This window comes from Rissa tridactyla, chromosome Z (assembly GCF_028500815.1).
Source record: "Rissa tridactyla isolate bRisTri1 chromosome Z, bRisTri1.patW.cur.20221130, whole genome shotgun sequence".
Lineage (NCBI taxonomy): Eukaryota > Metazoa > Chordata > Aves > Charadriiformes > Laridae > Rissa > Rissa tridactyla.
The window spans coordinates 29788556-29810902 of record NC_071497.1 but is presented as its reverse complement, the minus strand read 5'-3'; the positions used below and the strand labels follow the sequence as shown (position 1 = coordinate 29810902).

Here is a 22347-nt window from a genome sequence, read left to right as displayed (position 1 = left end):
TTTTTTAAATTGAATAAAAACACTGAAAGTAACTTCTAACATAAAGTCTTCCAATATACTGTGTATCTTATACTCAGTGATGTCTGAAGGGATAGGGCAGGTTTCACAGTATCAAAATATTTGCTCTGACCAATACTAAATCCCTCCAAATGTCATATGAGACTCACATACAGTCTTGTGTATACTTGTCGTATCATTTTTAATTTTTGTTTAGACTATGAAGGAAGAACAGGGATGGCAGCTATTGTGCTTAAACCTGACCGATCTTTTGATGGAGAAAGACTTTACAAGCATGTTGTGGACTTTCTTCCAAGTTACGCCCAACCACGCTTCATAAGAATCATGGTAAGACAATCAGTTGCCTCCTGCGTGTATTTATCTTCTGTCTGACCTGAAAATTGGTCCTTATAATCATGGAACGCATGAAGTAATTTACAATCAGTTTCAAGAATTGAAACACAAAAGGTAATTAACTAGTCTGAATTACGGTTGCTTTTATAATTGTAAATTTAAGCAAATACTTGATGAATTGAACTTATATTCTGCTTGAAGGATCCATTAATACCTAAAAATCCTAGATGTGATTAATAACTTGGCAAATTTGCATATTTTGTCAAAGCTCTTCATCTTTAACAAGTGTGTTCTTCCAGCCAGTGAAAGACTAAGCAGATGCACATGGGTAATATTACACATAAACAGCATCCTCTTATAAAAGGATGACATGGTCCATTTAAAATCTTTTCTTAATATGGCTGTTTTTGAAGGGATTATTATTCACTGTTACTGACAAAGCATCAAAGAAATATCTAGTTCTTTGTAACAGATAGTAAGATTAATACTTTACAGCGAAGATCTCATGATCTGAGAACTAAAATGTACCCACATGCTTTAGACTATAAAATCAGAACTGGGATACAATTCTTTTTAACCGTGCACCTTAAAAGTGCAAGGATTACACCCCTTGTGTACTCCCCAAAGGATCACCTTCTGCAACAGGACATAAGAGCATGAACTGCAAAGAGCAGGAAAGGTCCCCATATTACATCTTCTGAAAGTTTGTAGCAGATGATAGTTTTCTGCTGTTAGGGAATGCCAAGAGGCATTCTGCAGCTTTGCCTCTCCCTAAATATTGACAAATTGTCTGAGAGGCACAAATTTGTTTGAGAACAAGATGGGAACACAATAGAATGAGTGAGGCTGTAGAGGAAGAGGAGACAAAGAATGTATACATTTAGAGAGAATTTAAATTTTTAAGAGAGTTTAAAGAACTGAGGACAACATTTTTTTCACTACTAGGTTACTTGTACTAAGTAAATGTATCTTAAATGCAATTACCATAGGTTATATTATCTATGGTGCCTCAGGAGAGCAGTGCCCTCTTCTGGGAAAAACCTTTGGAACAGATTTGTGTTTATGGTTCCACTAGATGGAGAAAATCTATATGGAGCTCTAGAGTCTATATATGTGGAATTGATTAAACCTATTTGCATTTATATCTTCTCTGACTAAAGCTTTTCAGCTGATTGAAGGGAGCTTACTACCAAAGATACTATCAGTACTAATTAATGAATATTTATACATGTGTAAATTCTTATTAAAGGACATAAAACCAATTTTATAAAAAAATCAAAATGATAAGAAACATGTTACTTTAAAAAAAAATCTTAGGGGAAGATAATAGGATGAATGTTGAATTCACAATTTTCTGAGTGAAGAGAAAATGAAATCCCTTCTGAAAAAAAATACACGTCTTGAGAAAGAGTTCATCCTAATCAAGAGTGACAAACAAAAATATGAAATTCTCACACAAAATTGGATTTAAGATAAAATCAGTTTTGAAAATTTTTCAGCAGTCCATATGTAGGCTCTTTCTAACATGACTTGCAGCCATGGTTGACTGATTTTATGAAAACCAGACAGACTGAGAGTTGTTCCTCTCAACCTCTCCTACTTGAATCTGGAAGAGCAGAGGCCCAGCAACAATGATCCAAACAACCAGGGTACTCTGACGCTCTGAGATAGTTTTTTCACTGGACTTTTGCTAAATTCATTTCTTCTTTGCAGAAAGATATTAGGAAGACGTTTCTAACATCATCTAGGGAGTGATTTCTGTTTTGCATTATTTGTGTTCTGCTCTGTTTCAGGGGTTTTGTTTTTATTTTGTGGTGGTTTGGTTTTTTTTCAGAACTCGTATTTCCATGCAGAAAAATATGACTTTTTAAAATAACATCAGGGAATCACTTAAATAGAAAATCTCAGCAATCTGTATTCATAATACACATTGAAAATCTTTAATATCTGTCTTTATTAAACTTTTAATCTTATAATTGCAACTTTTTAAATAATTATGAAGACAATTTCGTGCTATCTATTCAATTTGAAGCAATCCCACTTGGTAATGATTGAACACTATTACCATCTGGCAGCTATTTACTGTGTGTGTGAAATGACTTGGTGGTCTAAGTGTGGTTCCTATCATAACTGCTGCCAAAAGAGAGAATGAATTGGCAAACTTACTAGGAGCCTCAGCTCAGAAGCCAAAGACTAAACGATCTGGGAGTTGTGGAAATGGAGTACCAGTGTGAAGAAGAAATCAGGCATGTTACAGATCAAGAGACAAAAAAAAAGAAAGAACTGAAAAGTAGCCTGCTTCAGCATGAGAATTAAAAGAAAATGTTGACTACATTAAAAACACTGTACAAGTAATAACAATGCTTGAGAACAGTGTGCTTTAAACTTTTCCCTTAATGTGACCCACATTTTAAATGAGATTATTTTATATACCACTTCTGCTCTCATACAGTGACTATTATTGTGTGTAGACCAACTTGTTCATGAATTGGCATTTGAATAACTGCTGTACAGCAACTGCTTACACAGAAAAATAACACAGGAAGGCATTTAACATATTTGTATTTAATGTCTTAAATGAAGTTTAGCAGTTGGAAATCAGAGGAGATCCAGTACCATAAAATCAGCCAGCTCTCTGCAGAGCATCACCAAGTGTCCCATAAACTACAGATTTTGTGATCAGCTGCATGAATGAAAGTTAAAGAAAATGCTTTTTTTGAAAGAGAAATTTGCAAGCCTGCATGTGGCTTTGATAGAGAAACGAATTAGAAATAAAAGTTCCATTTAAATTTAGGTTTCACTGCACCTGTGAATCAGATCATTCTGTCTAACTGAAGATATTCTATAGTAAAACTGTATGATCCCTTTTATTCAGCAACTGCATCATATTTTCACTGATATAGGCTGAAATGTCATATAGCACTTTAATTATGTCTTTTTTAGGATGCTATGCAAATTACTGCAACTTTCAAGCATCAGAAAATGCATCTGGTGAATGAAGGATTTAATCCAGAAACTATATCCCAACCTCTGTACTTCATGCATGAACCTGCACATTCCTATATTCCTTTGACAAGAGAGATATACAAGAATGTAGTTTCTGGTGAAATACGTTTATAAAACACACAAATAAACTTAGTCTACAATACAGAAAGTAAATTTCAAATATACTCCTGCCATTATTTCAACAAAAGCCGGTATGTATCATTTGTTCTAAAAACATAAGATAATCAGATTTATCTTGCTGTGATAGAATTTGTCTCTTCGTAAGACAGAGACACAACTCTGCACTGCATCTGCTCATATTACTTCCAGGGCTCACATATGCAAATTTTTATTTTAAATTTCTCACTGATCCAAATTATTTTTGTCTAAGACACCAGTATCTTAACTTAGTTGAATATTTTACTCCTTTAGATCAAAATACTGATTCTGCTTCTAGAATGTATAAATGATTAGATGAATAATGTCATAAGCATTAATGAAATGTAAAGTGGGCAGTCAGAAACACAAGCAAAATACTTCACAAGCACTGCATGTAAACTTCAGTTCAATGTTTGTTAATTATATTATGTAATATTTAATTGCAGTATTTTAGGAGATGGTCAATTTCAGATTTTTATGGAAAATAAACATTCATCATTAAAATACAGTCGTAGTTCTCAGTGGTCATTAGTTTTCACAATTTATGCTAGAACTAATACAGATTAAAAACAGTTTCCCAAGTTCTTACTCTTAAGATTTGGCTGCTCATGGACTAGGAGAAATACTAAGCACAATATGGGTTTGAGGAGGGCCCAAGGAATTCCAGTGGTGTGAACTCAAGATGTGACTGTCTGTAGATCACCCAAAGAACTCTTTTGACTGAGGCAATGAACTTCTTTCTGGGTATCCTAGTGTCAAGACAGGAAGGGATCAGTTACTCATGACTCTTGAATATAGTGGTTCCTCCAACTACTTCTGCTTTGGTCTTCTAACACACAAAACAACAGGGCACATCTAGAGCTCATCTTATAAACTGTGACCTTATTTCCAAAATGTCAGTAATTTTCAGATCATGACATGGTATGGAAACAGCTCTGAACTGGCTATTGTAAACAAAATATTTGTATTTTTCATACCACCTAAAGTTTTATATAAATACACACACATGCACCCCCTAAACATGCATACTATTAAGCTTTATGATGACTAGCCCTATATAAACTGCTGATATCAATACACTCAATTAAGTTTGCAACATATAGAGAGCTCCCGAAGGCTCAGACAAAAGTCTTGTCACCAATCTGGCTTTGTTTTTATCATGAAGATGAACTACAGAACACTGTCTGTTATTTCCTCCTTTCTCCCTCACCCTTTTCCTCTGCACATTCAATTCCTTCCCAACATTTATTCTTCAGAAAAAATTAAGATAAGGAAGAGCCCAAGACCACAATTCCATCCCTGGCTGCACAATTAAAAGTCAGTAGCTTATTCACTTGCACATATGACAACCAGAAAAAAGTTACCTAATAGAACTGACCATAAGCATAAAATATAACTGGAAGTATTCACACAACGTATCAAATAAATGTTTCGCAGAGAGATACTTGAAGGCCTGTGACATATTTGTAGCCTGATTTTAAAAGAACAATAATATTTATTACATTATTCATAGAAACTTGCTATAATTGTTTCAAATAAACTTGCTATCATCATTTACTAATCTCAAGAAAAAATACTTCAAGGTCTACAGGTGACAGTCATTTTTAAAAAGTAGGCATCATCTTGTGTTTATGAAGCTATAGAAAAAGCTTCTAATGTAACACAGTTTTGTAGATGTAATAAATGATAAATAGTGCATCTAATACAGCATACTGCTTTCAATAAACTATTCTGCACATTAAGCAAGTCAAACAAATGGCCAGCATAATAATTGTATATTAACTATAAATCATATTTACCTGTAATATGTTAAGGGCTAGGAAGATGGTAAGGGGATTGGAACACCTCTCTTATGAAGAAAAGCTGAAGGATTTGGGTCTCTTCAGTCTGGAAAAAAGACAACCGAGGGGGCATCTTATCAATGCTTATAAATACTTAAAGGGTGGGTGTCAGGAGGATGGGGCCAGGCTCTCTTCACTGGTGCCTGGTGACAGGACAAGAGGTAACGGGCACAAACTTGAACACAGGAGGTTCCATCTAAATATGAGAAGGAACTTGTTTACTTTGAGGGTGGCAGAGCACTGGAACAGGCTGCCCAGAGAGGTGGTGGAGTCTTCGTCTCCAGAGACATTCAAAACCCGCCTGGACGCGTTCCTGTGCAACCTGCTCTAGGTGACCCTGCTCTGGCAGAGGGGTTGGACTAGATGATCTCCAGAGGTCCCTTCCAACCCCTACATTTCCGTGATTCTGTGATTCTGTAATATTAGAAGCTTTTGGCTTAATTTTCTATACATTGTAATCAAGAACCTCAAACATATTGTAAAATACTTTTTTAATTATCTTCTCTAATGACATAAAGAAAATCTCTCTAGTAACTGAGAACAATAATGTAAACAGATAAAGGCATAATAGTGACAGAGGAAGTGATACTTAGAACAGTTAGATGTCATTTGACACCAAGGCATGCTGGTGGAAGAATAAAATCAATGGGGACAAAATCTTTACCAAGCATTATAACAGACATAAGTTGCTGTTACGTCCCTACATTCATATTATCATGTAATGTTAAAAGGAGCACATCAGTTGTAAGCTCTCCACAGCAAAGAATCTTTTTATTCTGCTTTGAGGGTCTTCCTGAGGGTCACAGAACCCTTCAAAACCACCTTTTGTTTCATAAACAAGTCCTTTATATGCCACTAAGCCATAAATCATTTGTAATCTTTACAATAATTTGTTGCAAAGTAATTAGAAGATTTTTCATTTCAAAACCAAAACAACCTAATACGATGAAATAAATTACCACAATGGTACTAAGGAATCACAAAACTAATTTGAAAGCTTGTTTTAGCAGGTATGTAGATACTACATGTCATTATATGCTATGTGGGTAAGGAGTTGATTGTGCAAGTGCTATCAGTATATTCGGTCATTTCAAGCACCACAAGATGGTAGCATTTCTGAACATTACTGGTACTTGGTTTCTTCTCTAGTGTTTCAACGCACAGAATTTTACAAAGCAGCAGTAGTCTGATTTTTAATCACAAAATGGTTGAAGCTGGAAGGAACCTCTGGAAGTCTTCTGGTCCAACCCCTCCACATCAGCAGAGATGCCTAGAGCCAGCTGCCCAGGTGGCTTTTTAATATCTCCAAGGAAGGAGACTCCTCACCTCTGTGGGCAACCTGCACCAGTGCTCGATCACCCTCACAGGAAAAAAGTTTTTCCTGATGCTCAGAAGGAACTATCTTGTCACTGGGCACCAATGGGAATAGCCTGGCTCCACCTTCTTTACACCCTGCCTTCAGGTGTTTATACACAGTGATGAGATCTCCCTTTTCCTCTCTCCATTCAATTCCTTCCCAACATTCATTCTTCAGAAAAAGTTAAGGTAAAGAAAAGCACAAGACAACAATTCTATCCCTGGCTGCACAATTAAAAGTCAGTAGCTTATTGACTTGCATGTATGTACAGGCAGCAAATTATGTTCGGCTTCACTCCACCTAAAAGTGTTTATCCTTAATGTTTTCTAAAAGCCCTGGAAAATAAATAGAATTTCTTTCATTTCCAGTTAAGTTCAAAATTGTAATTCAATCTCTGGTTTAAGGAACAAAAGATATACTCCTAAATTTCTCCCATCAATGGTGGAGCTACCAGTACTTCTTTAGCTACCAGTACTTTCTTGGCTACCAGTACAAGCGGATTGCAAAATAGTCTTGATAAACTGCAGAAGCAGTAAGATAAAAAACATGTAAAGAACTAAATGCAAGAAGGAATGAATTGTACCTACACAAAAAGAAAAATACTTAATCAGCAACTTTTTGAAGAGGATGGTGTATTGGTTAGAGTGATTATATCAAAGGACATGCCTTCCAAAGTAGGTACAAGCAGACCAAGGCTGTTCATTCCCCAGCAGGCCATGTAAAGCAAGCTCCAACCAAAAAAACATTCAGGCTACTCCGAGTACAAAGCACAGTGGCCAAGATAATTTCATCTGCATGAAAGCTTGTTCCTTCTGCAAGGCTAACATGGTTACATCACTTCCAGACAGCTCAGAGCACAAAGGAATTCAGCTACGAAGATCCAACCAAAAATGCTACAAGGCGATTGTAATGACCTCTAGGACATATCACCCACCTAATTAAGCATGCAAGCTGCCTCTGAAAATGCCTATCTCTTCCTACTAACAATAAAGCTTTCAAACCTGGGTGCTTTGAGTTGCACCTAAATTAGATGTGCACAAAACAGTGAAGTAAAAGTCCTCTTTAAAATGACTTAATTTTCACGAGTGCCCCTTCATTTTCCCCTGGCCCTGCAAAGCCACGGAATGAACACACACTTTCATGAGCAGTAAAACAGCGGCATAGAAGCTACCTCTGGGTGAAGAGCTCTCAGTGCCTGAACACTGAACCAAATGCTACTTTCAAAGTGAGAGAAGAGGCAGCTGGGTATTACAAAACCCTTTCACATACTAATATAAACTGGTAGACTGATGAGGAGGCTGTGAAATATATGTTGTTGGAAGCTTTAAAAAAAAAAAATTAGCTCAGATGTGCCCTAAGCTTCTGGCCAGGGTATTTCCAAAAGCTTGTTAGGGATTTACTTGAGATTATTACACTATGACTCAAAAAAGCAGCCATCCAGCCATGATGAGCATTCACAGGAGATCATGTGTCTTCATACGGGCATGTGGCGTATCTTATTCTCATAAACTGTATCTGTTAGTGAGATAAATGTCAGGAATACTTTATTTACAGTTGAATTTGTTTTAAAGTGAAGATGTACTAGATCACAGAATGGTTTGGGTTCGAAGGGATCTTAAAGATCATCTAGTTCCAACCCCCCTGCCACGGACAGGGACACCTCCCACCAGACCAGGCTGCTCAAAGCCCCATCCAGCCTGGCCTTGAACACTTCCAGGGATGGGGCATTGACAGCTTCTCTGGGCAACCTGTTCCAGTGCCTCACCACCCTCACTGTAAAGAATGTCTTCCTGATATCCAATCTAAATCTCCCCTCTTTCAGTTTGAGGCCATTACCCTGTGTCCTATCATTACACTCCCTGATAAAGAGTCCCTCCCATCTCTCCTGTAGGCCCCCTTTAAGTACTGGAAAGCCGCTATAAGGTCCCCCTGGAGCCTTCTCTTCTCCAGGCTGAACAACTTCTTGGGGCATCTCCCCGCTTTACGCTTTGCAATTTTTATTCAAAGACAGGAGGAGTTTTATCTCAGGACTCTGTATGCACCAGTAAGGTCTGGGTGACCTGCCAAAATTCAAGATCTGTAAGGTTATTGTGGTAACAATAGAAACAGATAGCAGAGTCGGGTACTTTTCCATACGCTTTGATCTGCTTCACAGTTCAAAGCCTTTAGTCATCTCTTCCAGTGTTAACCTTTCTTTCATGTTTTTTGTTTCTCCTTAGGTACTTTCCACGATCATATCAGACTTCAGCATCTTGTCTGTTTTCTCGCATTGTTTCTTCCTCGTATCAGCAAACACCCAGTTGAAAACAGTATCGGTAACATCTCTTCATTTGTTATTTCAAATTCCTGTATGGATGACTTTGCTTATGTTTTGGAGGAAGACATGCACTCAATTTTGAAAATGATATTACCTAAGAAACTTACTTTCCTAGAATTCCACTAGGGACTGTACCGCAGCCTTAAACAATGACAACAGCTGAAACTCAGTGTTTAAACCAGAGTCAAATCACCATTATAAAAATTTATTTAAAATAATACAAGAATAATTTTTAGTACAGAAAAGCTTTTAAATATATGATTTATTAACGTATGTCACAGACAGGTATAAATGAGTGACCTATAGAATAAGAAGACCCTTAAAGAAATAGAAAGACAGAATATTTCATATGCAGACCAAAATGTTTCTAGCAATAGGAAAGAAATCCTGTAAGAGACAAAAAAAAAATCCTTAACACATTAATAATTTCAACAATAAATAGAGAGGGCACTAATTTCTTTATTCAAAACCTGTAATCCTTTTAGCTGCAAGGATACCAGGACTTTTATTTGCTGGTAATGCTCCTTTTTTTATTTTTTTTCAAGATTTGAAGAAAGTAGGTGATACTTACATGTTTTTGCCATGCTAGAAGCAGAAAGAAATCACCTCTGGAAAGAAGTTCAGAAGACAGTGTGTTCATATATGAATGTATGTGCTACAGCTCTATTTGCACAGAAGTGTACATACATACTACAAGTGATTAAGTTTGTATAGGCTTGATGCTGCCTTGTGTTAACCCTGTGTACCAGTAAAAAGGACACAGAGAGATATCTATGATTTGTATGTAAGTAAACTATTTGGCAAAGACATGCATCTTGTAATTTGTTTACACTTTTGAGATATAGAGCTTGTTACTGTCACTGATCTTTTTTCTCCAATGTAATTCTTGGGCGCTGATCAGATTCTGTGGTCTGTTCCACACAGCAGCTGAATACATTTCTTACCATCAAGGATCCTGCCCATGTTGGGTGGTCACAAACATAACAGTCCTTCAGCCTCCAGAGAATGTTTCTACTGGCCTGATGTACAGCACCACAAATTCATCATTCTGCTGTTCATGTACATGATTTAACTTGTGCAAGAACCTACCTATGAATAAATCTGGGGGTTTTTTTTAGTTGAAAAGCAAGTTAAATATTCAAAATATTCCCTGTGAGACCAGCTCAACAAGAGAACCCATAAGGGAGGGAACTCATTAAAAAGAAAACCCAACCCTCCCACTGCCTCTTTTGGAAGAAATCAAAGTAGAAGTTTCTTGATATTCAGCCACAAATCTTTGGAGTCTTGACAGCTAAGAAGCACAGGAACCTGGAAACCTTGCACATCCAGAAACCTGAGAAGTTTTACCCTGTGAAGATAGCAGGCAGTGCAGGAGCTCCAAGCCTCAGGCAGGCAGGTAAATAAACTGCCAGAAAGCAGCCTAAACAAACATTCAGGGGCAACTGAAACATTGCACGACATTCTAACTCACATTCTACATGCTGATTTTAAAATGTCGCCGTGGTTCTACATGGCACTGCTAATTTTATCTGGCATCGCTAGTGTTCTCTTAGACTTAAAAGCACTTGTTTGTATGTTTTCTTTGATAGGACTAGATTAACGATAAAATTTTTAGACGTCAAACAAGTTTGACATCTTCTAATATTTTCTACAAATAGTGATTTTAACTAAAATAACACAAAAATCAAATTACCTAATTCTGTAATTGTTGGCTTATTACACTAAACACCCTGCTTTAAGTCAACAGCAACAAAAATACAGACCATTTTACAAGCTTAAAAGAAAACATAAATCTCATTAGCAGAAAAAGGTATTTATATTGAGAAGAAAAATCTAAAAGGTTCATTTGCATCCTGTTAAAAAAAATTATAACTGCTGTTTTGAAATATACAAATAAGGCAAACTTTAACACATGCATCATGATTAAACTTCGACTGTCGACAACAAAGGAATGTCACATCTGCTGAAAATATGCTAATATCCTTCACACACAGCAGAGAGGGGTAAGCAAATTTTAGTCCAAGTAGTCTGAGCTGCTGACGAGTCCTCATGCAATATAGCAACATGAAGACCAGAGTCTGGTACCTAAACATACTGAAATTAGACAAAATAAAGAAATAAAAGTTCTAAGATGAGGGATCATCTTTGCTTAATTGCAGGAAAGATTGGCTAATCCCAAATGGACATGAAGAAAAATCTTTCCAGTTAAAGTCTTTGATATTGCCTTACTTTAGTTTGACTTTTATTCAAGAATCATATTTATACTATCTTCAGAGGTCTTACAGATAAACCAAAATTCTCAGAGGCCTCAAGTCAAGGAGAAAGGAAGGTGCTTACAAAAAAGACTAAATGAAAGTTTTAAACTGTTTCTTGGGATCTTAAATAACAGATCTCTAAAAAATGAGTGAAGCAAAGTGTTATGAAGGAATTTATAGCCTTTTCAGTAACAGAAATATGATAACAACATAGCTTCTATTACTTTTTACTACACTGGTATATTGACAAACGCATTTATCCTTTTCATAGGAATTATAAAATTTCCCTAAAACAGCGACTTTCTGAAAGCAACACTGGTGCCAACTTAAGAAAGTCTGCCAAAATAACTAAATTAATTTCAATTGTTGTCTTGACCATTATCATCATAACAATTGTCGTATGAAGGTATGGGCCCATTTAATAACAGATACTGGTACGGTCATTTATATTGTCTGCATCTTAGAGCTCATTCATTCCTGCATATGATGACAGTTGTAGCTCTTCAAATAAGAGCACTGAAGAAATCTAGATTATGTTCTAAAATAATCTCCAGTGTAGGCTGCTTCTTGATCTAAGACACATAATACGCTACAGTCCACAACTGAACTTTAAAGAATAAATGGAATCACAAGAATTAGCAGCCTGAAACTCCCTACATTTAAAAAAAAACAACTGTTCTTTACTTGTACAAAGTAGATGGTATAAAATTTTCACCTGTTCTCACTCTGTATGTATCCTTATTTTTTTACATACTTTTTTCTTTCTGTTAAGTGGACATCTACACTGACACATAAATACTAACAATATGTGTGCATTTCACATGAATTACAATATAGAGAATCCTTATCCAAATTCCTCTGTACTTTTACTCCAGGACATAAGTAAAGCTAAAGCTATAGGATTGATCTACTTTTCTCAATAAGGAAATCAGGAAGATAAGAAGATAATAATGAGGAAAAATGTCAATATCAATAAATTGGGAGTCTCAGCCACCTTCCCCAAAAATGACAGAAATACAAGGACCCAGTAAAAATGAACAGAGTTAGATAATCTTAACACAAGTACCACTTCCACTGTAAAAACCCCTAAACGTTCTATAGTATGCCTTGAGGCCTGGGTCTTTTTTTCAGAAAGAAGAGCAACAACAATATGGCAAAGGTATTAAAGACTTTCAGGGACAGAGATACTAATGCAGCCTTACAGGGGTGTTTGTGAGAGAGCTGAAAGGGACAATGATTTCTGTGGGATTCTGCTTCCGAATGTTAGAGACAGTAAAAGAACAACTGAAGTCTGCCTTTTGAGAGGAAGAACAGAAAAAGGTATTCTGTAGAAACAGGTTTTTATAGTAATTTTTTTTCTGCCAGCCCTGTCAAATGGCTTTTCTACACATACAGCAGTATTTAGCAATTTCGACTGACAATACTTTAAAAAAAATGCTACGTTCTGCGTTGAAAAACAGTTTAAAAGTAACAGAACTCTTGATTGTGGTGGAACATTTAATGGAAAATTCTATTAATTGGTTATTCTTTTACCTAGATTATACTTAGCGATACCTCTCATATAATTTTTCTGATCTGTTTTTGAAATTTTAAGGAGATGATTCTTGAATTTTTACTAAAAATCAACTATGGCAGCCTTTCTCAAAATACTTCACTAGCCCGTAATTTCTGAATATGCCATTTGCAAAGCACGCAAATTAAGTAATTTTGTTATTAAATAAACACAGATAAACATGGAGTAACCAAATACTGAGTATTCTCAACAATCATTCAGAAATGGATTTTTAGCAACTCCCAGATGGAACCTTTACTGCTTTCCAACGTAAGAGCCCCAAATAAGTAATAAGGCTCTAAAATCCTTCAGAAAAACTGATATGAACAAAGAATGTATTTGTGAAATATTTAGGCATAGCAAAGACTTCTGAACTTTAACTTCAGAAAAACAAAGAATCACAAGTGAGAGTTACCATCAGGTCTCGTGACACGTACTGTGGTGTGTTGCTTCTCTCCTTACCAGCACAGCATTTCCTCAACCTGTGACAATGCAAAGAGCATATACCCAACCTTTGGAAGCCACTGTAGTGCTGAGGGACAGGAAGGGGACAAGATAAATCGTGCAGCATGTCATTGGCCTCTCTATCCTTCCTACTACCCTTTACCCCACGTCTGCCTTCATTCTTTCTTGCCACCATTGCCAGAAGAAGTCTAAGGCAAAAAAAACCCAACCCTTGCTGTTTTACTGGGTGAGAGATCTTCACTAAGCTACTTAGAGAAGAGAGTGCATGTGAAAAGTGACTTATTGCCATGCCTGAGCCTGTGCTGTCTAGGCAGATTGCTGCAGTCACTCCTGTCACAAACGTGAAACTCTTCTGCTGTCTGTGTTTTTTTCTTCCTCCATCTAGGCAATTCTCTGCTTTGCTTAGCCCCCAAGCTAATCAGGCTCAAACTTTCCTGCCTTGGCATTCTGTAGCAATTGCAAAAGCAACTCTTAAGTTCCCCAAGTTGTTATTTTTCAGCTATCATGGTTTACAGACACAGGGAAACATAGGAAGCCATACTAACCACAAATTATTCCAGTCAGACCATGTTGGCTGGTCATCTTTGCACATCTCTGGATGGACAGCTGACCTTCTGAAAGCTTCCAGAATTCCTTTTGCTTTCAGTCGTAAGTGGAGCTGACTTCCTCATGTTAAAGCAATTTTCAGTGCTGTCGGCACAGCAGCACCTGAGTAGACAGTGTGCTAGCCCAGAAAATACAAAGTGGGAGTACCTCAGCATGTATTAGTACTTCACTGACCACTAACACTCATGCATTAAGGGGATTGTTAAGACTGTTGAGCCAGGACTACGAAGCTGCAATATGTTTAATGGACTAGTGTACAGTACAGGTTACTAATGTTCGTTACAGTAAGCCCTTTAAAAAAAAAAATTGTCCACTGTACACAGACATATCCTTGAAAATTACTTTTTCAACACCCTGGCATGAAAGTTACATTTTGCAACAAGATCATTCATATAGATATAAAAAGTTATTAAACTGCATCCAACTGAAGTTTTTGGCAAGGAAATCCCTTTCAGAAACAAAAGCATAGTTATTTGCTCACATAAGGCTGATGTTTTATAAGTGTCTATACTTGCCTTGTTGTTACTACTTTCTTTTTTCTTTTATTGCCAGGCCAGCATTTGAAGATACCTACATATTTACCACCCCATTTTTAAGATAACCACTTAATAACATAGACACACCCCAGGCAGCTAGAAACTACGAAAATGGACAATTTGTCTGAAATGGTCATGGCTTACAGCTTAGAAACACCACAAAATGACAAACAAAAATTATTTTCTCTGCATGTAGTACTGACTATATCAAATAAATGCAAAGTTAATGACATTAAACTATCTTGATTGAGTCACCTTATTCGTGCCTCATTAACTTCATGAGGTTTATCAATCATGGTGGCTATCAAATCAATGTTTTCAGAAATCTGCTGAAGACATAAGGCTCCAGCTGGAGTCAGAGCGCACTGCAGCATCTTAGAACCTGTGAGAATCAAGTCCCAAGTGTCACTAGCTGGCCTTAACGGCCCTGACCAACAGGCACCTGGGATCTCCTCCCCTCCACCCAAAGGTTCTATTTAAGCTCAGGCCTGGGCAGCCACTCCTACCTGAACTATGCTGTTCTGTGGATGGACCTTGGTGTATCCTCGTCTCTAGTCTTACCTCTGGCCTCATCTCCTGTCTGGACTCACTGGATGCAGCCTGGACCTGATTCACCCCTGTGCCTTGTCTGGAACTGCTGACAGCCCCTGTGTTGATGTACTCCAGACCCTGGTGTGTTCAGGTGCAGCAGGACTGCTCTCTGGTCAGGGAGGGCGCTACCACCTGTGTTGTGGGCATCCTCAGCACCTGTTTTGTCCCACAGCTTGTTGGATAGCCCTTCTATTGCTTCTTGGTGACACTGACTATATGAAATACAGCCACAGTAATGTGAAGTGTGAGTTTTCTCTTGAGTCATCTCTCAGAGTAAGCTGCCTTGTGAAGGGGGAAAGGAGATTAGCAGGAAAAAAGGGGAACACAAAGAGCATGTCCAACATTGCCTCAGGCAAGCCTGAAATTCACGTGTGCCAGAAACTCTTATTAGCTGTAAAAAACCACGCCAACTCAATTCAGAAGACTTAATAGAAGAACAATTTGCCTTACAATCGCATTTACCAGGATCTAGGTAGAAGATGCTTGAGGAATGAGTCTCTTGCACCACAAAATGACTGTGGTTTCAGGATTAAGAAGAAATGGCCCAAACATGTGCAGAGAAGTACAAGTACCTGTAACTCTTAAGCATCTAAAATTCTTTTCTCCCTTGCCCATTCTAAGTTGGTTCTTGGGCTTTCAGGAGTTGTTTTGCCTCTTCATTTCCATACAACAGAAAAGGAGCTGGCGACGAGAAAACTAAGAAAACAACCAAAAGTTTTTGGTACTGAATTTAAAGAAATACAGCCCAGTTATACCAGATGACAAAGTATTTCTGAAAGTGGTGTTCCATATAGAAGACACAATTTGTTAAAACATAGGGACAGATTCAGAAATGGGAGTACAAGTACTGCTAGCAAGAAGATGCCATAGTAACAAACTGTTATATCAGCTAACATGGATAATACTATCTCCAGAGTCATCAGGTAAAATTTCTAATGCAATCAAAGTACAAAATAATGAAAGCACAAAAAAGGGACAGATGTTCTCTGGCATGCCGTTTAACTCTGTGATGGAAACATGAAAGCTCAGAAAACAGAGGCAAGTTGAAAACTATCTTAGGCATGCCTGAAGGCACAGAAGGCAAACACCCTGTTCTAATTCTTTGAAGGATAATTCCGGCAGCCCTTTCACCTAGAAATTCACAGGATAATAAAAAGACTGAACACTTCCCACAGGTAGCTATTCAAAACACCCTGATTAGAAAGATTTATTTTTTTAAGTTAACTTCGGTCTCCCTAGTACATAGCTGCAAAGCAGAAGCAAACAGAGTAGAAATGGTAGGTATCTAGCTCAGAGATGATTTCTTAGAGACAGTTTGTTATATTTACTCATCGTAGCAGTTTTGCTCAAGATCCTCATGCCTTAGATCTGCTCCACACCGTTTTGACACAGGCCAACATGCCAAACAATTTCCCTGGTGATCACTGGAAAACTTTCTGCCAGACTCCTGTGTTATCCTATTCCAAGCCAACATAAGATGACATAGAAGTATGTTTTTCTTATTTGACACCTCTTAAAAAAATGGATTGGGATGCTATGCTCTGCATTAGCAGTCTAGAAAAACAATTATAAGAATAACCAAAAATAAAGGCGCAGAATGCCTATTTGTTAGATACCTTCAAATCACCCACAAGTTAAGTCAAGTTAAACTAAAAAACGAAAAAAGAATCTATTTAAAGGATGTGAAAATGATGGCACTTCATTCTAAGAAGTCCGTTTCCTTCTCCATTCAGTTCATGTCCTGAGTTTTCCCTAGGCTTTAAAGACTCAGTCCTCTTGCATACCTTACACCTGAAACTGCACCAGAATATCCTCTACAAACAATTAGCTATCCTCAAGAGTCAAGTAAGCTAAGCGTTCCTTTGACAGGTCAGTACCATTCCCTATACTTGATTAGCAAGGCAGGAGCTGTGTAAGGAGTAAAGTCAAAAATGTTGGCTTGAGTCTACCAGAGTAAAATGTGAAACTCTTCCATACCATTATTATATTTAACCTCAAATGTATAAACTGGCAACTAAACAAATTTAAAAAAAAAAAAAGAAAAAAAGTGGGATTTATATTCACAGGTTGCTATCGGTTCTTAATTCAGATCACTTCTATATGACAGTGAGACTGAACCTCAACTCTATCTTTGCAGGATAGAAAAAACTCACCATTTTGAGCTTATTCCATCAGCAGTCAACAAAGTTGTTCAAGGAGTGAGAGAATCTGAGTATTTCAGTTCACTTCTGTGGGAAGTTATGGCTAAATTTTACTGGAGTACTAATACATTGGCATAATATAAAGGCAAATGGCTCCTAGTGTGAACACAGTTTCATGGATTCAGGCAAAACTACAGATTTACCCATACAGCTAATTAACAGACAACAATAAAGTGGTTGTGTTTTTTTTAATGATCTACTATATTAATAGTAAAGCTTTCTGTTAATAAAATTACATTTACCGGAGACGATATTTCTCTACATCCTTGAAAGGTTGACACAAGTCTGCAGTGTTGACATGCTGTAATGAATGACTTGAGACAAGACACTTCATGTAATATAAGTATTTTAAATGAATGTCCTCATAGAGCTATAGAATAAAGAAGCATTCCAAAATATTATAAAAATGATTTTTCATTTCTTATGGATTGGAGTCCTACATGATTTCCAATGATCAAAAACTTCCATAATATCCTATCCCCGCCACCAGAACTTTAGTCTTTACCTCCTCAGGTCCTGCCAATAACTCTAGTATGACTACACCACTCATTACCCAAATCCCCATGTGACGTTATTAGTCAAGAGTTAGTTTTGTGTGGCTGTTCCAGCGCTACAACTTGCTGATTGGGCCACTCAGCCCCCCATTCCTGGTTTCCTTATTACTTTTCTAGTTTTAGATTTAAGATTTTAGACTTTGCTAGACATAAGTTTCACAAATAAATGATGAAAATTAAGAGACACGATTACTTAGATATAATTATGTTACTTTAATGGGGATGTAGTTGAATAGTGAGATGTGAAGAGCTGGGAACTGCATTTTCAAGGTATGCTTATTTTTATATAGATTTTCAAGACTATAGGCTTCTATTTTTTAAAATATAGAAGAAGATTCAGATACTAAGGAAGAATTCAATAGTGGGGGACAATCTGCAAGATGATCTTCAGACTGTGAAGCTATTTTCTTCCTTTTCTATATCACAGCATAATTTGACAATCTAAAAAGCTAGCTGTCTATTTTTAAGTCATGGACACTCTCATCTTCTAGGAATTTCTATTTCACCTTTTTCTGCTGTAAAATTCAAAACTTCTATTCCAGAAGAAAAGCCACTACTTTAAAATTACTTTAAGAAAAACTTGAAATAAATAGATGACACTTAAAAATTTATGCTATTGTTTTCCCTGGGAAAAAAACTTCATACATATAAAATACTGAAATGACAACAACTCCTTTTTTCCCCAAAATCAGAGTATTTAACTTTGTTGACGCTTATGCTACTAAAATAGCACAAGCTAATTCCCTTAGGCATATTAATCAGGTTCAGAGTTAACGCAAATATACTTGCAGCACTATATTGTGTTATCTGGATATTGAAAGGCATAGTATGTCAAAATTATAATATTGAAACTATGTGTTTTTTACACTACAGAAGCATTTCAGTAATTTTTTTCTATTTTCTTGCTACATTGAGATGTTACAGGGAAATGTTGTACTTTTATGTAATCACATTTTTTCAAAAAGAAATTTTTTTTCCATCTGAGTTCCACCAGAAGAAAATTAAACTCCTTTATATTTCATTATTGGGTCATACCATACTCTCGGGCATCCAAATGTTTTCTGTTGAAGGGAAATTGAGCAGAATAATTACAGCATACTAAATAATTCAGGGCTCAGTGCTTTGTCTGTGGTATGAGTTTATGAGTTCTACGTAACATCAAGAGTAAATTCCAGCTCTTGACATGCAAGAAGAAGAGGATTAACGGGTAAATTTCTTGCTGTTCTTTTGGGGGTTTATTTACTGAAAAATAAATATCACTACACTTAAAATATAAGGTGCTTTAGAGTTTTTTTAGAGTTAACCTTTGGAATAGCCTTAATGAAGGTTTCTTCACAATATGAATTTACCATTTGCAAGTATGTGTTATGTTAGTAATTTTAATCTCATAATGACATACAATTTTTCCCAGAAAACTAGTGCTTTATTCCATGCACACAGTAGCTCATATTTACTTAACAACAGTTCAGTAGTTTGTGTTACACTCATTGACCCATGCATGCAGAAAATTTTATCTTCACTGCTGATACTAAGTAGTTAACATGAAATAAAATTATTAATTTCTTTGTGAACCTTTCAAACCTTATGCTATTTACTTTAAAAATATTAATAATTGTGCATGTATCTCCATTGGAAAAAAAAATGAAACTATAGAGACCAAAAATACTAAGGGTAAATTTAGCTCTCCTAACTTTAGGGGCTAGACCAGCTATATAAACTGAGGCATGTAAGTGCCACTTGGGATCCCTAAGACTGGCAACTACGACTCAGAAGCTCAGCATCTTCTGCAGAGGCACCTAAAGGTCAGGCATTTATTGCCAAGGAATATAAAACAGTACTAGATTCCTACTCATGGGCAACTGATTCAAGCCCACCGTACAGAAAATGCCTGTATATAAGCTGCATTCTTACACTGCTGTTACAGTTAAGTTGAGAACTTATCAGTATAGTCAAGCAAGCAATTCAACTCATCCCAAATTAGACATCAGCATTTGGTCAGACAAGCAACCCTAAATTCCCTTAGTCATACTCAGTCTTCTTTGGTGCAACCTCCAATTATAACCAATGCTTACATCTAGACACCCATCTACCTCACAGATACCTATGAGCTGAACCTGACTTAGAATAATTAGCCAAATATACTTGGTAATTTTTAAGGGTTCAATTTTTCACCATTCCACTTAGCATGGCATACAAAGCATGGCTCCCCATGTCTTAATCTATAGTTGTTTGAGTAACCACAAAATCAAGAATATAAGAGGATCTTAAAGTCTAAGGTAAGGCATAGAGCTTGCCCAAATCACCCAGTTTGGGGAGGGCATGATTAATCCAGTATCACACAAGAATTCCGGAACAGGCAGGGATCAAATCCAATTCCAGTATTGCTTCACCTGAATTCTGTTACTCTTTCATTGTCTACTGAAATTTCTTGCCTCAGCTTATCCATTTTTATAACAAATGAGAAAATTACTGAAAAACAACTCACACACCATAGAAATTTTCTTCCTCCCACAAGGAAGACAACAAGAAGTAAATTAATGTTAATTTTACAAAGAAACTTGGATATGAGTACAGAGGATCGATATCATTTCTGTGCACAGCTGAGAGGAACAGGGACAATTCAAAGATCACAAAACCACAGTTTTCCTTTGAAACTGAGTATTTCAGAGTATCAGAGTTTTTCTGTTAGGATCTTGCTCATCATTTCTGTTCTTTGGAATTAGCAACGCTGATAACATCTAAAGCACAAAATTCTTCCTTTCTGTTCTCATTGACTGATGTCTTTGGTGATGTGCTAGTCATTAGTCACCTTAGTAAATGCAATCTCCTGCTCATTTTCCTGTCTGATTTTCAGCTCACAGCACAGTATATTGAAAATACATCTCTCTCATCCACAGGCCATTCTGTATTTACCTTCCTTTTGTGCTCTATCAATTATCTATCACCTACTGCTTTTCCTTTCACTCTCATCAGTATACCCTGAGCTTTTCAGAGATCTGACTCTTCGAGTATTTTTGTTCTCATTTCTTGTCACATCTACACTTCAGGGCAGAATACTTCTCCTTCTGCTTTCTTTCTGCCTTTTTCAAAGTAATTCTTGCAAACAAGAGTATCTTTCAACCTCCCTCTGTCTTCTTTCAAATCAACATGTAAGTATACATCTTCCCTAAAGCTCACAGTCTTTCCTGTTACTCATTGTTTATGCATTTACATAGCAGTTAACAATGCCAAACTCCAGTCAACCAAATAACTCTATAGTGTTTCTTTTACATTACTTTAAGTGCAGACTATTGTAGCATTTAATTTACTTATTATTTATTAAAAATAAATTAAGTTACCTTCACCTAAGAAAAGCAAGCTGAAATTCTATCTCCTCACAAAATGTCTTTCTGGAAGAAGAGATGCTCACCAGCTGAAAGACTAAACACTTCTGTCTTCCTGTAAATGTATACCTATATAGGATACAACATATACAGATACCTCCATTGCACCTTACAAGTAAGGAACACTACCATATCAATAAAAAACTATCAGCCTACTGCCACTATCGCCTTTAAGGAGACATGAAATCTATCTGTAATCTAGTTTTGCACTATTTAATTTGCTTGAATTTGTTTCCAATGGACGTCCAGCCAGTACTCATATAACAAAGCTGTGTCTCTGTGTATTCTTAATCTAATCATGCCTCCGTGTTAGTGGTAAACCACAAAAATAACAGTACTAGAGCCAGCGGAGAACACAGCTCAACTCTTCAAGCATGTGTTCTCCTCCATTCCTTCAAGACAAAGCCAAATGAGTTAGCCTAGATTAAAAACTTTATGATAAAAATTAGTCAGAACCATACATTTTTGAGCTAAACTGATTGTCTCTGCAGATGGAGGTGACAAAGACCGCTCATGATTTAACATAGCTTGACTACGCAACAACCTAAAGGAGAGATGTCCCACTAGTAAGAAGCATTCTTAGTATTGAAAAGTGGTGTAAGAAGCTGTTGCCTGCCACTTCTCAATGTGTTTGTTGCTGCCTCTGCCCACCTTTTTCCCTGATCCTCTCATGCAATTCTCAGTGCATATGGGGCCACAGGAAAGACAGTTCATGAGATTCCCTGGGTTTTAAGGCAAGAGCTAAAAAATATTTCAAATGGCATGAAGAAATAAGCTTGAAGCTGAGCTTTGGCTTGAGTCAAATGTTCAGAAATAAATTTCCATTACTCCTTGTGTTTCTCAGTTTCAGGGGCAGAAAAAAAAACCCACAAAACCAACCACAAAATAAACTGAACTTCTCCTGTTAAGATTAGTGGGGTATTGGTACAAGATCTACCTTCAAAAGCTCTGGATGAATCAAGTCTTTTCACTCAGCAACAAAGTACCAATTCTCCAACTGCATGATGTGGAACATATACCAAAAAGCCTGAGAAATCAGTGATCTGTTGTTTCCATTATTATCTTTCTGTAGTCATTTTTTCAAACACTGAGGAAGACAGTGTGCACTGTGATTTAGAGTACGAGTTTGTAGAACAGAAATCTGTATCACATTTACTGTGGAGGGAAAAGTCTTCTTGTAATAATACAATAATT

The 22347-nt window shown here is 36.7% G+C and overlaps 1 protein-coding gene across 13 annotated transcripts in view; it reads left to right on the top strand.

Moving 5' to 3' along the window:
• Positions 1-22057, top strand: part of LOC128902835 (long-chain fatty acid transport protein 6-like) — a 40803-nt gene extending 18746 nt beyond the window's left edge. For 3 of the 13 annotated variants that reach the window (XM_054186464.1, XM_054186462.1, XM_054186466.1), the window contains 2 exons: positions 215-345; positions 8913-19278. In XM_054186464.1, the coding sequence (XP_054042439.1) occupies positions 215-345; positions 8913-9092 (311 nt within the window). In that variant the 3' untranslated portion in view covers positions 9093-19278. The other 10 variants (XM_054186453.1, XM_054186454.1, XM_054186458.1 and 7 more) reach the window with 9 other exon arrangements.
• The last annotated feature ends 290 nt before the right edge of the window (positions 22058-22347 follow it).